The following is a 14,875-nucleotide window of genomic DNA, read 5'->3' on the forward strand; positions in this document are numbered from 1 at the left end:
GTGAAATAAATAATTTTATTAATTTTAATGAATAAATATATTAATAATGTCTCTATTGACAAGACAAGATGATATGATTTGTTACAGAGTGAAACAGAAAGTATCACCAAAGATAACGAATGAAAAATGATAGAAAGATAGAAGAATGAAAAAGATAAAAAATGACCCAAAGATAACAAAAACCGGATTTCATTGGCTATTCGAATATCATACAGAGCTTTAACTGACACCTGACACAGTTAATCTATTTTTGTTTATACAATTATGTAACCGAAGTAAAAAACTTTCAAATTTATTGCCACTTACAATCAAAACTAAGCAGTTATTTTCTAATAATTTTCCCAACTTCTGAATAAAATCCATCAAGTGGGCAATATTGATACTAAACACAGAGGAAATTTACCTACAGATGATATTGGATTTATTCAAATGCTAATGAATTAAAAATTATTATTAAACGAAAATACAAATAAAGAATCCTTCGGGGTGATTTACAGCATTCAATTTGGATTTTCATTTAATAATAATTTTTAATTCATTAGCATTTGAATAAATCCAATATCTCCATCTGTAGGTAAATTTCCTCTTTCTCGAATGAATTGTTCATACTACTCTTCATTCTTCTATTTTTAGAATTTTTGTGAAAACCCTTTCAGTCTTTTGCTGAGACATTTTTCTGTATGTGTAACCAGGCCTCCACTTGTAGAGTATATTTAGTAGTCTATTACACCATTATCAACTGCCCGAGCTAGTTACACTAATTGTATGAAATTTAGTATCTCAACTAGAAAAAATATGAACAATATTATTACTATTGTATTCTTATAAAACTTTAAAGTGAGAAGCACTCACATTGTTTGGTGTGGCGACCACCCATTCGTGCTGGTGTTGCACATTCTCAAGCCAAACAGAAACTAGAGTATTTAAAAAGTATTTAAAAACGCGTCGCCACACCAATCAATTGAATACAATAGTAATAATTCCAGTCAAAACAAGATGGATAACCAACAACAATATTATCGTATTATTTTCACATTAAAAGATGTTATTGTTGGTTGACAACTATTTGAGCAAATAGTTTGCTATTTATTCAAATAATTTGATGAATAAAAATGATCAAATGGCCAGATTCACTTTTTAGACAACATCAGACAAAAATAATAATAATTATCCTTTGCAACTGGGGTGTAGAAGACCAAGAACTGGAAATGACACTATTCATCCGAATAGGAACAAACTGTCTAAGAAATTATTACATTATTGTGAATGGGGTTTATTCTATTTATACTTCATTCGAAGTATAATTTTCTATAAAAGCCATGTTTCATAGAATATTGTAGAACTTATGTTGTTAGAACTTAGGTTCTATTTATAGAGTCTGAATAAGATGATAAAAAATAGGTATAAACGTTGTCACTGCTAAAAAAACGTGTTTCAACTTCAAAAGTGTTTTTAATTCAATTTTTAAATTAATAGTGGAGAAGAAAGGATCAACAACACATATTGTAGAAGGCTGTAATAGCTGAGAACTTTCACATGTTCACACAATAAAAATAACTATTTTGAACACTCAGGCCCGATTGCACAAAAGCCTGCTAAATTTTAATTGTGATTAAATTCCACGAAGACCAATCAGAGAGGGGTTTTCTGAGAAGAAGGTTTCTCTGATTAGTTTTCGTGGCATTTAATTGGGATTGAAAGTAGACAGACTTTTGTGCAACCGGGTGTAAGTTATTTAGTACACTGAGTGCTGGTTGCTCAAAGTCCGGTTGAATTTCAACCGTGATTAATTCCACAAAAACCAATCAGAGAAGCCATCTTTTCAAAAATGCCTTCTCTGATTGGTTCCCGTAGAGTTAATCACGGTTAAAATTTAACCGGCTTTTGTGCAACCGGACCTAAGGATGATTGTCGAATGTTTGAACATCTGTGATATGAAGTTTTATAGTTGGGATGATTTTCACATCTGTAATGTGAGATTTCATACGCTAATATTTGGGACGATGAAATTGAACGAAATACAGATATGAATTTAATGTAGGAAAAGATAGGAGGATAAATTAAGTATAATAGTATGTTAAGGAGAAATTGTAACATGTTAAAAACCACAAGCCGGTTACAATTATTAATCATTCGTGTCTTTGAAGCAAACTGCACCTTTTTGAAAAGCTCTGAGGACCATCAGCCTTGGGATACAGCAACGGGAATAACGTTTGCCAGACGTTGATATTTTTAAAATTATTAAAAATGAATAACACTCAGCATTCTACACTTGCGGAGGAACAAAGCTGGTTAATATTGTTTATCAAAACAGGTAATTACATCAACAGTGCATGGTGCTTTACGATCAAAATGTGTTAATCCTGTGTTAAATGTTTGCAAAATTTACATCCGAAAGTACGATGTCACACTACTCTGAAATTGAATCAGTAATATGATCTACGACTAGATCAAATTGATAGCGATTTCAATGACTAGATCCAATTGTGCTGAAAGCGGCTTTATCCAAGTCGCATATTATATTATCAAAGGTAATTTATACATATTATTTGAGCTAACGCTGGCTGAAAGGTGGAGTTTACTCCAAAAAGTAGCAGAATAACTGATAGATTTATTCGTTTTGAAAACAGAGATACTGAAAGAATAAAAATGGATAGATGAGTGGTGGATGTGAGTTGGCGGTCGCGAGTTAGTTGATCCTACAACAAGTAGAGGATTAGAGGATTAAAAACAGCACAAAACGAGATGTGGAGATGTGGATTCGCGACATCCACCTATCTACCTTGCGGTGCACTCTGACACAACAAGGTCATTGACCCCGAGTAGATCCGGCCCTGAGTTGAACGCAGGACGAGCAGGAGAAGAGCATCACGTCTCTGTGGAGGGAGAGGGCGTGGGCAGAGGGAGAGGTGGTGGGGTGTGCAGGTCAGAAGGTACGTTTTTCGAGCTCACAATTCGAGGACATTTGGCAGTGATTAAATGCGAATTCACCTGGCCACCCGCTGCCGTATGCTCCTGAAGCATCTTGAATGTTTTCGAAGGTACTATGTCTGAGCCCAAACTATCATTGAGTGAGTCCGGGTAGCCCCAGGTACTATAGTAATCACAGTAGTTATGATAGTTGTCACCGTAGATCGAGCCGCCGGGAATGTGAACAGGTGAATAGATGTTGCTTTCATCTGTGGAAGGTGAGCTGATCACGGCATCACAGCAACGCCCTGCGTCCTCCTTCAGGATCCTCACAGCGGCATCATGCAGCTTGGCCAGTGGCAGTTTCCTGAAATGTCTGCCCTTCTTCCTTTTCAGCAAACTTTGCACCAGTTCGTTGGCTAATTGGTCAAAGTTGTTGGGTGAAGACGGCGAATCAACTCCAGAGGATGACGACAGACTGTCACGTTCCCTGTTCTGCAGCTGCTCGTTGAGACTGAGCGTCAGCTTGTCTTTCCTTGACATGGGGAGTTCATCACACACCTTTGCAGCTTCAACGTCATCCTCCTGAGCGCACTCTTCCTGAAGCAGTTTGAACAGACGAGAATGCGTTGCAGCTCTCTGATATGAATTCATTTTCCTACTAGACCTACCAACACTGCATTCTGGATCAGTGTCTGTCTCAGAAATATGCCTACTCATGTCTGACGTCACACCTGAGTCATCTTCTTCCTCTTCTTCTTCACTTTCATCATCTCTACTGATGACCTTGCTATTAGAATCAACTTTGAGTTGGTTCATTTTGTCACAGCTCTTCTCGAACTGTTTCATTACATGGCTATCTTTGTTCCAGACGTCTCTCTCTTCCACCTCATCCTCTTCATCGCCTTCAACGGAATCTGAATCACTGTCAGAAGATGACTCACTAGATTCACTTGATTCCTCCTCTTCTTCACTTCCATCTTCGTCCTCATCATTGACAACAGCAGCAACATTCTCTTGCTCTTTTCTGCAAGATGAATTATTGAAATTGTCATCAGAATCATCGACATCGCTGCCACTTGTGCCAGTCTTACGCACAGTTTGCACACTTGTGCTACTTGAATCATCTTCCCAGTGACCATCTCTTGGTTCATCCTCCTCAGTAGCCGATGAAATCGATCCTCTGGCTGTCACTTCGTTGCCAGAAACGGACTCGTCTTCAGAGATAATAGTTTTCCAGAAATCCACAGGCGAACTTCCCCTTGCCGACGAAGTCTCACCAACCACTTTGTCTCCCGAATGTTCTGGTTCAATTTGAGGTTTTGGCTTGGATTTTTTCAACGATATTGTGACACTCACATCTGCATCAAAGTCATCTCTTGTTATTTCCTCGACAATCATACCTTCTGGCTCCACTTCAACGACATTATCTTCTTCCTCACTTGTCACAACATTATCTGCTTCCTCATCATCATCAATTTCTTGCAACTGATCCAGCTTGACAATGCAACTCTCAACTGCTACCTCCTCTATTTCTTCTGTAGTTGATGTGCTATCTTTAGGCTTCTGTGGGTCACTTGTTGGTTGTACTTCACTCTTACTCACAATAACAGTGGCCATATCACGATCCCCATTTGCTTTGCTAAATTTCTCTGTTTCCTCTATAGTTGGTGAGCTATCTTTAGGCTTCTGTTGGTCACTTGTTGGTTGTACTTCACTCTTACCCACAATAACTGTGGCCATATCACGATCGCCATTCGCCTTGCTGAATTTCAGCTTCAGAGGCAATCTGACGGTGACAGTATCAGAGTCAGGAATGCCTTCACCATCATCATCAGTGTCTTCATCATCGCAGTTGTCCAGAGTTGCACTGGATGCATCCTCATCCTCACTGACCACAGAGTCACGGTGACTCAAACTAGAGTGCTCGCTCTCCTCATAGATCACACTCAACTGGTGCAGACTGGAATCATCCTCATCCTGAACTTCCTCTTCCACCTCATCGTCATCCTCATCTTCATCATCGTCTTCATCCTCGTCCTCCTTCACAGATCCTGAATCCGACCTGGGGATACTCGACGAAATGTCGGAGCCGGTCGAGTCCTTGTAGATGTTGATGTCAGGCACCGAACGAATCGTTTTCAAACCGGTAACCCGTGCTTCGTCATCGTTATCATCGTCAACTTCAGTGTCAGAGCCACTGCTGGAGTTCTCCAGGTCAACTGAGTTATTGGGAGCAGCTGTAATTGTGTCAACTATATTGGGAGCTTCAGGCTTCCCAGATTCTGCCTCTATGTCCGATTTGCTGGAAGAGTGCTCAGTTGGGGTGATGACAATTCTAGGAGGCACCGGAGTGGGGGTAGCCGATCTACCTCTAAACATACGGTAGTTAGGTAGTGGTGCCGGGGGTGGTCTCCTCTGGAAGTAGGCACCATAATAGGCCATCTCATCCGTAGACGAATAACCATCAGAGTCGCTGAAATAGTGGGTGGAAAGGGGATGCGGTTGAGTGACGGGGGGAGGATACGCGTGGGGATACGGTGAGTAACGGTAAGCTGCCGCATTCATCTCGGCCATATAGGCACACATGGCGTTGTAGTGCTCCCAGAACTGTTGCTGCTCTTCCGCGGTCTGAGGCGGTTGGTTCAAATCGTAATAGTATCCATTGTAATAGTTGTTGGGATCCTCATAGCAGGGATAAGGAGCGGGGTAGGATGAAGGCTCTCCCTCCACATTGTTTACTTGTTCGGACCAGTGTTCATGCGTTTCAGTTCCTACAACAAATAAATGACCATCGACTCTATCTAGATCTAGCTATCTAGGTGACTCCTCTCACAGGGAAACCAGCAATCACAAATCAATCAAAACTTGGAGCTCCCTAAATTCTATCCTGCTTTTCTAAGATACACAGGGGAATCAATCATCAATTTTTTAGGTTATCTTTGCGAAGATATCATCCTCAATTCGAAAAATAGAATAATACTCAACTCATCTATGGAATTTTAAAGCATGGTTTCAATATGTTTCTAAGATACACAGGGAAATCAATCATCAATTTTTTAGGATATCTTTCCGAAGATATCACCCTCAATTCGAAAAATAGAATAATACTCTTACTCATCTATGGAATTTTAAAGCATGGTTTCAATACGTTTCAGATATCCTTAGTCTTGTACCAGCACGAACCTTGCTCTATCTGCTTATTTTTCTTTTTTCCACTCACACCTGCAGTATGGAACTCGGTTATGAGGTAACTCTAGCGGGGCAAAATATGTTTTCCTTTGCCAGAAAAGAGCTCTACGTATAGTATCAAATCTAGGCATGAGGGAATCTTGTAGGCCGTTTTTTCAGCCAATGGTGTGCTGACTCTCTTCCTTGTATTTTTATGTTGGACTGTTTAATGTATGTGAAGAATAACCTTAGTCTTTTCAATTCAAGAGGAAACATTTATGAACATAATAACACAAGAGCTGTAACTCAAATTGATCAAAGTCGAGTTAGGCAAGCTAAGACGCAGAAAATGTATAGCTATGTTGGTGTGAAAATGTTCAATGTTCTATCACCTGAAGTTAGAAATTATTAATGTAAAAGATTCAAATATATTATAGCAAAATGGTTAAAGGAGAGAGCATATTTTACTCTGTTGAAGAGATTTTAACTAGTGACTCTCATCCATAATAATATGAGTTTTAATTTTATTATATTTTTCATGATGTAAGTTAATCTGACCTGTACTTGATCCTAAGTATTAATATTGTGATATTATGTTTGGGGAAACCCGTTGTCTCCATTGTAAATGAATAAATAAATAAATAAATAAATATTTGTGTCAAGTGACTTTTGTCTATGCAATTTTGTTTGTTACAATAAAAAATTCTTGATTCCTAAGGTGGGTGTTGCCCTACACTGAAGTAGTTGCTATAAATGTGGAATCATTTTACAGGATAAATCTCATTCATCAACAGTATCTTAAATTAGCACTTGTTACACTTGGAATGATAGAATACCAATGATTAGAAAAGAATACTTGGAAGAATATTCTCTCATCTGACATCTAAAAAAGGATAAAATTAACATTATTAACCTCGCTTGAACAGCATTAAATTGACAGCAAATTTTTGTGGTGTAATGTACTACATAAGAATACATTTCATTTACCTATTATTTAAATTTAATTTACACAGCTTACATCATTCTTTTCAGAATTAAATTCTATACTACAATTTTTAATTCAAAAATTATTTGTTTACTGGTCATTAAAGAAAGTTATTGAGTATCAAACGTAAAAGTCTGTGTTTTTCTACTTAGATTTTTTGAATATTTCAACTTTTTTCTCAAAAACTACTCACACTACAGCTTCCAGACTAGTTTTATTCAATATTTCAGATATTTTCCCATATGAATCCAGCATAAGTTTTTCAAAAACTAGTCCCCAAACAATTCAGCATCGGTGTATTTCATCAGAGGAACTGAATTCCGGGCGAAATCTTTCACTCTGTATAGCTCGCTAATGAAGCGTTTATGGATATGTGTTTATAAGAGCTTTTTTACTCATTTTTACCTATACTATCACGTATTAAATTATTTTACTATAATTAAGAATCACCCTGTATAGTACGGTACAATTAATATAATTTCATGGAATATTAGAATATTTGGAGTAATTCTCCCATCAGATATCTTAATAAGGAATTGGCACTTGACACACTTGGAATAATAGAAACCCCATGATTAGAAAAGAATACTTGGAAGAATATTCTCTCATCTGACATCTTGAAAAGGATGATTAGCATTATTAACCTCGCTTTAATTATGAAGTACATGTTACAATAAATCTCATTTCATGAGTTCCAAGACGCTAAGTATTCGCACCAAGTCATACCCTGAAAAATAAACTTTTTGTTATCTTTGAACATGCAAAAAACTAGTTTAATTTCGAGTATAGTACAATGATGGAGATTAAATTCCAGGTCTATCATTTAAATTCATGCGATTCCATTCATAAAGCATAAAGCTCATTCTCATTCACTTCTTCCCTAGACCTACTGCTATAGTGAGGTCCACGTTATAATGGCAGTGGAGAAAGATAGGAGAGCAACGTTGCCGATCCTCTGCCTACTATAGACGGTAGTTGATAAAGGTTTATTGATGTAATATTAACGGATCATCCTCGTTTAAAATAATCAATAATATTTTATTAAGCATGAAATTATACTTCTCAATAATTTCATAATGAATTTTCATAACTAAGATGAAATATTCTGTTAATTAATTATTATTGTTACATTGTTAAAAGAAGATCTGGCAACAGAGCAAAGCGAGAAAGAGATAGCACTATCCGCTTTGTTGAATGATAGACAAGGATAGCAATACCATTGCTAATCAAACACTGCCATCATAACGTGGACCACACTATAGACCTACTGCTAGTGAATTGGGTGATGATTTTTCGAAAAAAAGTGGACAATCATATATGGATATGTCATAATTATTGAAGTATCAATCATAATTTACAAGCTTAAAATATCAAAACCGTCCCATTTAGGAAAAGGCTACAACAGAACTACTTGAGGAAAATTCTGGATTAATTTGATTTGATTAGTTTGGTATAACTTGATTTGCTTACTCAACATTTTGGAACTTCTCAAAAACCGATTCAAACTATATGATTATATTCTACTATTTCTTAGTTTCTACAGAACCAAAATTTCAGATTTAGAATTTAAAATTCTTTCAACACTTTCAGATTGGTGTCACATAGTTCACGTTCAATTTACCCAGATAAATTGCATGTATACCAGTAACAATCAGAAGACAAGAATGGAATGATGTTCAAAAATGAGTTAATACACAATAATAATATTATGTGCTAGTCAAAAATAATCATCCCCAATATTATGCTGATTATCATCATACACTTCTACTCTTATGGAATCAAACACCTATGTGTTAAGATTTAGACTCAATTCATAGGTTACAGCCATGCATTTCATTTCCATTGTAACTGCCGTACATTCAAATGCACAATGCAATGTTAAATATATCCAATGCCCATTAATAAATTATTATCGAGATTATTTATTTACATGTATTTATAGAGATATACAGGAATGGTAGTATGACGTAAGGTTTTATAAGTAAGGATTTTTATTGGGAAATTTCTAATTTAAGATAGGAGCTACCTGAGTTTTAATTTCAAATAAGTACAACAAATTCTTATAAGATTACTTTCCTTGAATTGAATAAATTATGATTGCATTGATACAATAGCTTTATGAATAGCTATTCATATTGTTTTATTAATTCTCTGTAGCACATAGCTGTCCTCAATATTCATTAAGGCTGTGCAAAGGCTAAAAATAAACTTTCTACTCGTGATATTTCTCAAAGTTTTTCGATTTGTATATAATCAAGCTATCGAAATGAAAAAGTTTTATCAGGAAAACGTTTTTTTTCTGATCATTACTTTTTGAAATATGTGCGCCTAAATTTTAAATTTTAGGGACAGAACATTTCAAATTCGGTAAGAGATGAATCCATGAGATTTAGAGGATAGATTCTTCATGGTATTGTTGATCTAGTGAAACAAAAATTTTCCGAAAATATCAATTTTTAAGATATAAATTTACTAGAAATAACCTAAAATAACTTTTAGTTGAGTTATTTTTGGTAAATTGAATAACTTGTCCAAAAATTGATATTTTCAGAAAATGTTTGTTTTATTAGATCAACAATACCATTAAGAATCCATCCTCCAAATCTCATGGATTTATCTCTTACCGAATTTGAAATGTTCTGTCCCTAAAATTTAAGATTTAGGCGCACATATTTCAAAAAGTAATGATAAAAAAAAATGTTTTCCTGAGAAAACTTTTTCATTTTGATAGCTTGATGATATACAAATCGAAAAACTTTGAAAAATATCACGAGTAGAAAGTTTATTTTTAGCCTTTGCACAGCCTTAATTATACTTATTCTAAAAAAAATCTATTATAGTTGATTTTTCTCTAGGTATTTACTGACGTATCGGAATTCTAATGTACAATTTCATTTCTGTAGGAATCATACCTCCCATCACAAATGACAAAACCCAATTGAGAACTGGATCTATTTCATAGCAAAATAATATAGTTGCCAATAAGAAAACTATTACCCAAAGAAAATGGAAGATTGATTGATTGATTTTCACAAGAGGCAGTTCTATTGAGAGAATGTGAAATAGAATAGAAAATATCAAGAAACATGGACTGAAATGAAATGATCAATAAAAGAGAAAAATATTCGGCTGCCAATGGAGCTTATGATTGGAAATATAGTTGAGATCCACTAATGTTTGAGATAATCTCATACCGTGTTTCGGATGAACACGTTAAGCCGTCGGTTCCGGCTGCCTCAAAAGCAGTCGTTGGGTCATGTGAGAGGCCCTAAAAATGATCAGTTGCGACACCAGAGATGAGCCAGCCTGGTTACTCGATATTATTATTATTATCATCTTATACCGAACTAAGATTGGACTTGGGTGGTTGAAGAATTTATGGTGTTGAGCCTAATTATTCAATGAAAACAATGATTGTGGAAAAATTTGAATTGAAACCAATTTAACCGCCACCATTATTGACATGCAATTAATTGAGAAGAATCTGCTATTTGATGAACTACAAAATAAACTACAATAGAGATATAGACAGAAACGGTTCCATTTTTCCATTATTTACTAGACTATGATGCAGTGAAGATGTATTACAATTGAAATATAGACAGAAATGGTTCCATTCTTCCATTATTTATTAGACGATGATGCAGTGGAGATGTACAGGGTCTGTATAATAAGTAACCGGACTGACCTCACGAAATTTTCTATTAGCAAAATATGTACAATTTTTCTTTAGAAATCTACAAAGTAGTCCCCATTGGAGTCGATAACACGCTGATACCGGATGCTGTCTAGAGCCCTCGTCGTAGCACGTTGAACGTTTTCAAGAGTCCCGAACCGCGTCCCCTTAAGTTGTCTATTGATCTTGGGGAACAAAAAGAAGTCCGGTGGTGCCATATCCGGGCTGTAAGGAGGATGTGGCAACGTTACAGTCGACTATTTGGCCAACTGCTTGGTGACGAGCAGGCAGGTGTGCGACGGAGCATTGTCGTGATGGAGGATCCACGAATCGGCAATCCCCGGACGGACTCGATGAACCCGAGCGGTTAGTCGACGGAGCACCTCTCTGTAGTACTGGCCGTTCACTAAGAGTTTGTGCCACCCGGCCAAACTGTAAACGAGTACAGTCTACTACTGTCTACTACTACAGAGAGGTGCTCCGTCGACTAACCGCCCGGGTTCATCGAGTCCGTCCGGGGATTGCCGATTCGTGGATCCTCCATCACGACAATGCTCCGTCGCACACCTGCCTGCTCGTCACCAAGCAGTTGGCCAAATAGTCGGGGGTAACGTTGCCACATCCTCCTTACAGCCCGGATATGGCACCACCGGACTTCTTTTTGTTCCCCAAGATCAAGAGACAACTTAAGGGGACGCGGTTCGGGACTCTTGAAAACGTTCAACGTGCTACGACGAGGGCTCTAGACAGCATCCGGTATCAGCGTGTTATCGACTCCAATGGGGACTACTTTGTAGATTTCTAAAGAAAAATTGTACATATTTTGCCAATAGAAAATTTCCTTAGGTCAGTCCGGTTACTTATTATACAGACCCTGTATTACAATAGAAAAATAGACAGAAACGGTTCAATTTTTCCATTATTTACTAGACAATGAGGCAGTGAAGATGGATTACAATAGAAATATAGACAGAAATGGTTCTTTTTTCCATTATTGACTAGACAATGATGCAGTGAAGATGGATTACAATAGAAATATGAATAGAAAAGGTTCATCCCATTTGGTGATCAGTCAATTATGAAGAGAAGATGGATTGTAATGAATGAAGAGTTGAGCCTTCCCTGATCAATTTAGTGGTTGTTTTTGCCGACTAACCTGAAGGATTTGAACCAGCCGTCATTGCTTGTAATATTTTAAACGAGCGGGAGGGAATTGCTCCACCCAGGTACTTGCGAGGCTCCTCGACTTGCTGCTCGGAGGGAGGAATATATGGCTGAGGAGTGGGTTCTAAAACAAATTCAAATTGCTAACTATTTGAGACAAAAACTGATAATGGTTCTAATTTTTAAGAATCAAAACAGAGAATTAGAAATATAATGTGGTGTGGATTCTAAAAAAAAATTCAAATTATTAAATTAAATTTTTAAATTCTTAACTATTCTTAATTATTTGCGACAAAAATGATAATGGTTCCATGTTAAGAGAATCAAAACAAAGAATTGGAGATAGAATAACGAACTAGGCATGCCGTTCTACAAATTTCGGATTCAAACTGATTCCTATTTTAGTGATAATAATGTAAAATACTTCTTCTATATCTGGTTTTGAAGCGTCTACATTTATAAATCTGCTTTGTAAAAATAAGGACTGGGAATTTTGTGAACAACTACAAGACTTAACCTATTTCGGACTATGTGTGACCTTGTCTAAATTTGGGAGAGGAATAGCTCAAGGTTACCTTACCTTTCCTCTCCCGATTATTTTGATGATGTACTAATTGTATGAATACAGAATAAAGACTGATGATCTGAATATCAAGTACTTTTTTCAAGTAGGATTTATTAAATCGAATCAAAACTTATTTATTCCATAATGCACTTCAAAATAAATCATATAATCTTATAAACATTACCGGAATAACCCTCAAAGACTATTATTCTTTGTACGGGAATATAAAAAAGTAGAATTGCATTTTGAATAAATTATACAGAGTTCTCAAGCATTCATCTATAATAAAATAAAAGTAAAGAACTGGATAACACAAGTACGGGATAGGAAATTCACGAATGACGCATCATCACGTCTGAACTACTCAACTGATCAACTTGAAATTTTACATATAGATTCTTAATTTACCGAGGATTGTTATAGGCCTAATTCAAATTCTTGAAGATTTTCGTAGGTCAAGTTTTCAGTTTGTCAAGTTTCTAATTAGACTTGCACGGGTTGCCTGCTTGTATATTTATAAAGACAAATGAAATGAGAAGAGGGGAAACTTATTATTTTGAATATGGTATAATATGTAGCCTATAATATATGAACAAATCCCCTTTTCACTTATAAACCAAATCTCTATTTAATGCTGTGCAAAGGCTAAAAATAAACTTTCTACTGGTGATATTTTTCAAAGTTTTTCGATTTGTATACTATCAAGCTATCAAAAGGTAAAATTTTTTTCAGGAAAACATTCTTTCCGATCATTACTTTTCGAGATAGGAGCGCCTAAAACTTAAATTTGTGGGACAGAACATTTCAAATTCGGTAAGAGATAAATGCATTAGATTCAGAGGATAGATTTTTCATGGTATTGTTGGAATAGTGAAACAAAAAGTTTCTGAAAATATCAATTTCTGAGAAAGTTATTCAATTTACCAAAAATAACTCAAATAAAAGTTATTTTTGATAATTTTTAGTAAATTAAATAACTTTCTCAGAAATTGATATTTTCAGAAAATATTGGTTTTACTATTTCAACAATACCATGAAGAATCTATCCTCTGAATCTCATGGATTTATCTCTTACCAAATTTGAAATGTTCTGTCCCAAAAATTTAAATTTTAGGCGCTCATATCTCAAAAAGCAATGATCGAAAAAAAAATGTTTTCCTGAGAAAACTTTTTCATTTTGATAGCTTTATAGTACCTATACAAATCGAAAAACTACATATATAAATACATAACACCAGTGAAAAGTTTATGTTTAGCCTTTGCACAGCCTTAAAAGAATATCTTTTCTTGAATTCTAAATTTTGAGTTGAAAATTGAATGAAAAAGACTAAGAAATTGTCAAAAAACCACTGATTTATTGATAATTAGAAAGACCGGTTTCGGTTATTACACCATTGTCAATCTCTGATAAACTAAAACTAAATACAAGAGCAGCAGAATTTATACTAGAAGGCGAGTACTGCTATTGGTCGAGGGCATGAACGCCTGCCATTGGCAGTATATAGACCTCGACCAATAGCAGTACTCGCCTACTAGTATAAATTCTGCTGCTCTTGTATTTAGTTTTAGTTTATCAGAGATTGACAATGGTGTAATAACCGAAACCGGTCTTTCTAATTATCAATAAATCAGTGGTTTTTTGACAATTTCTTAGTCTTTTTCATTCAATATGAATAATTACCACAATATCAACTTCTCAACTACACAAAAAGTGAGTTGAAAATATCATTAATCACATTCTATGGAAAATTTTCAAAATGGCAATCAATGATTCAATTTATTTGCAACTTTGAATGAAATCTAAGAGAGTGGTTGTTCAAACTTCAACATGTTTAGGGGACAGTGGACATTGAATAGTACATGTTTCAAAGGAATAGAACGTTACTCAGGTGATTACAACATTGAATATCATCATTAATCATAATTATAATAATCGTTACCTTGTGGTTGAGGACGCCTGTTTGTGAGTACATGGGGGCTTCCGGAACCTTGTGGAACTGAAAAATTAAATAATTTTTATAGATCAAATCTCAATTTATTCCATTTGTAAATAATTTTATTAGGTGTTTTGAACTTTCAAAAGGTCAAGTAATTATTTTACAAGGTTGTTCTAATTAAATAGAACCCCCACCGGTGCACATTGTTATTGAGTAAGATATTCTATTCCTCTTTAGTATTTCTCATGATTTTTTATGTGCCTGAGGCTGGGCACACACCATTTAGTCAAGACAAGACAAGACATGATCAGACACAATACTTCACATAGTTGCTTATGACGCAACACACACTGATTAGTCATTGCAATTAGACATGTCTTCATAAGCAACTATGTGATGTAATGTGTCTGATCATGTCTTGTCTTGTCTTGACTAACTGCTGGTGTGTGCCTAGCCTTATAAAATTC

The 14,875-nt window shown here is 35.7% G+C and overlaps 1 protein-coding gene across 7 annotated transcripts in view; it reads right to left on the minus strand.

The window, feature by feature from the left end:
- LOC111045198 overlaps positions 1–14,875 on the minus strand; it is a 113,468-nt gene that overhangs the window by 2,547 nt on the left and 96,046 nt on the right. For 5 of the 7 annotated variants that reach the window (XM_039420355.1, XM_039420354.1, XM_039420358.1 and 2 more), the window contains 3 exons: positions 14,412–14,468; positions 11,899–12,030; positions 2,783–5,684 (listed from right to left, as the gene is read on the minus strand). In XM_039420355.1, the coding sequence (XP_039276289.1) occupies positions 2,869–5,684; positions 11,899–12,030; positions 14,412–14,468 (3,005 nt within the window). In that variant the 3' untranslated portion in view covers positions 2,783–2,868. The remainder of the gene's footprint in view (positions 1–2,782; positions 5,685–11,898; positions 12,031–14,411; positions 14,469–14,875) is intronic. The other 2 variants (XM_039420360.1, XM_039420359.1) reach the window with 1 other exon arrangement.

Source organism: Nilaparvata lugens, chromosome 2 (assembly GCF_014356525.2).
Source record: "Nilaparvata lugens isolate BPH chromosome 2, ASM1435652v1, whole genome shotgun sequence".
NCBI lineage: Eukaryota > Metazoa > Arthropoda > Insecta > Hemiptera > Delphacidae > Nilaparvata > Nilaparvata lugens.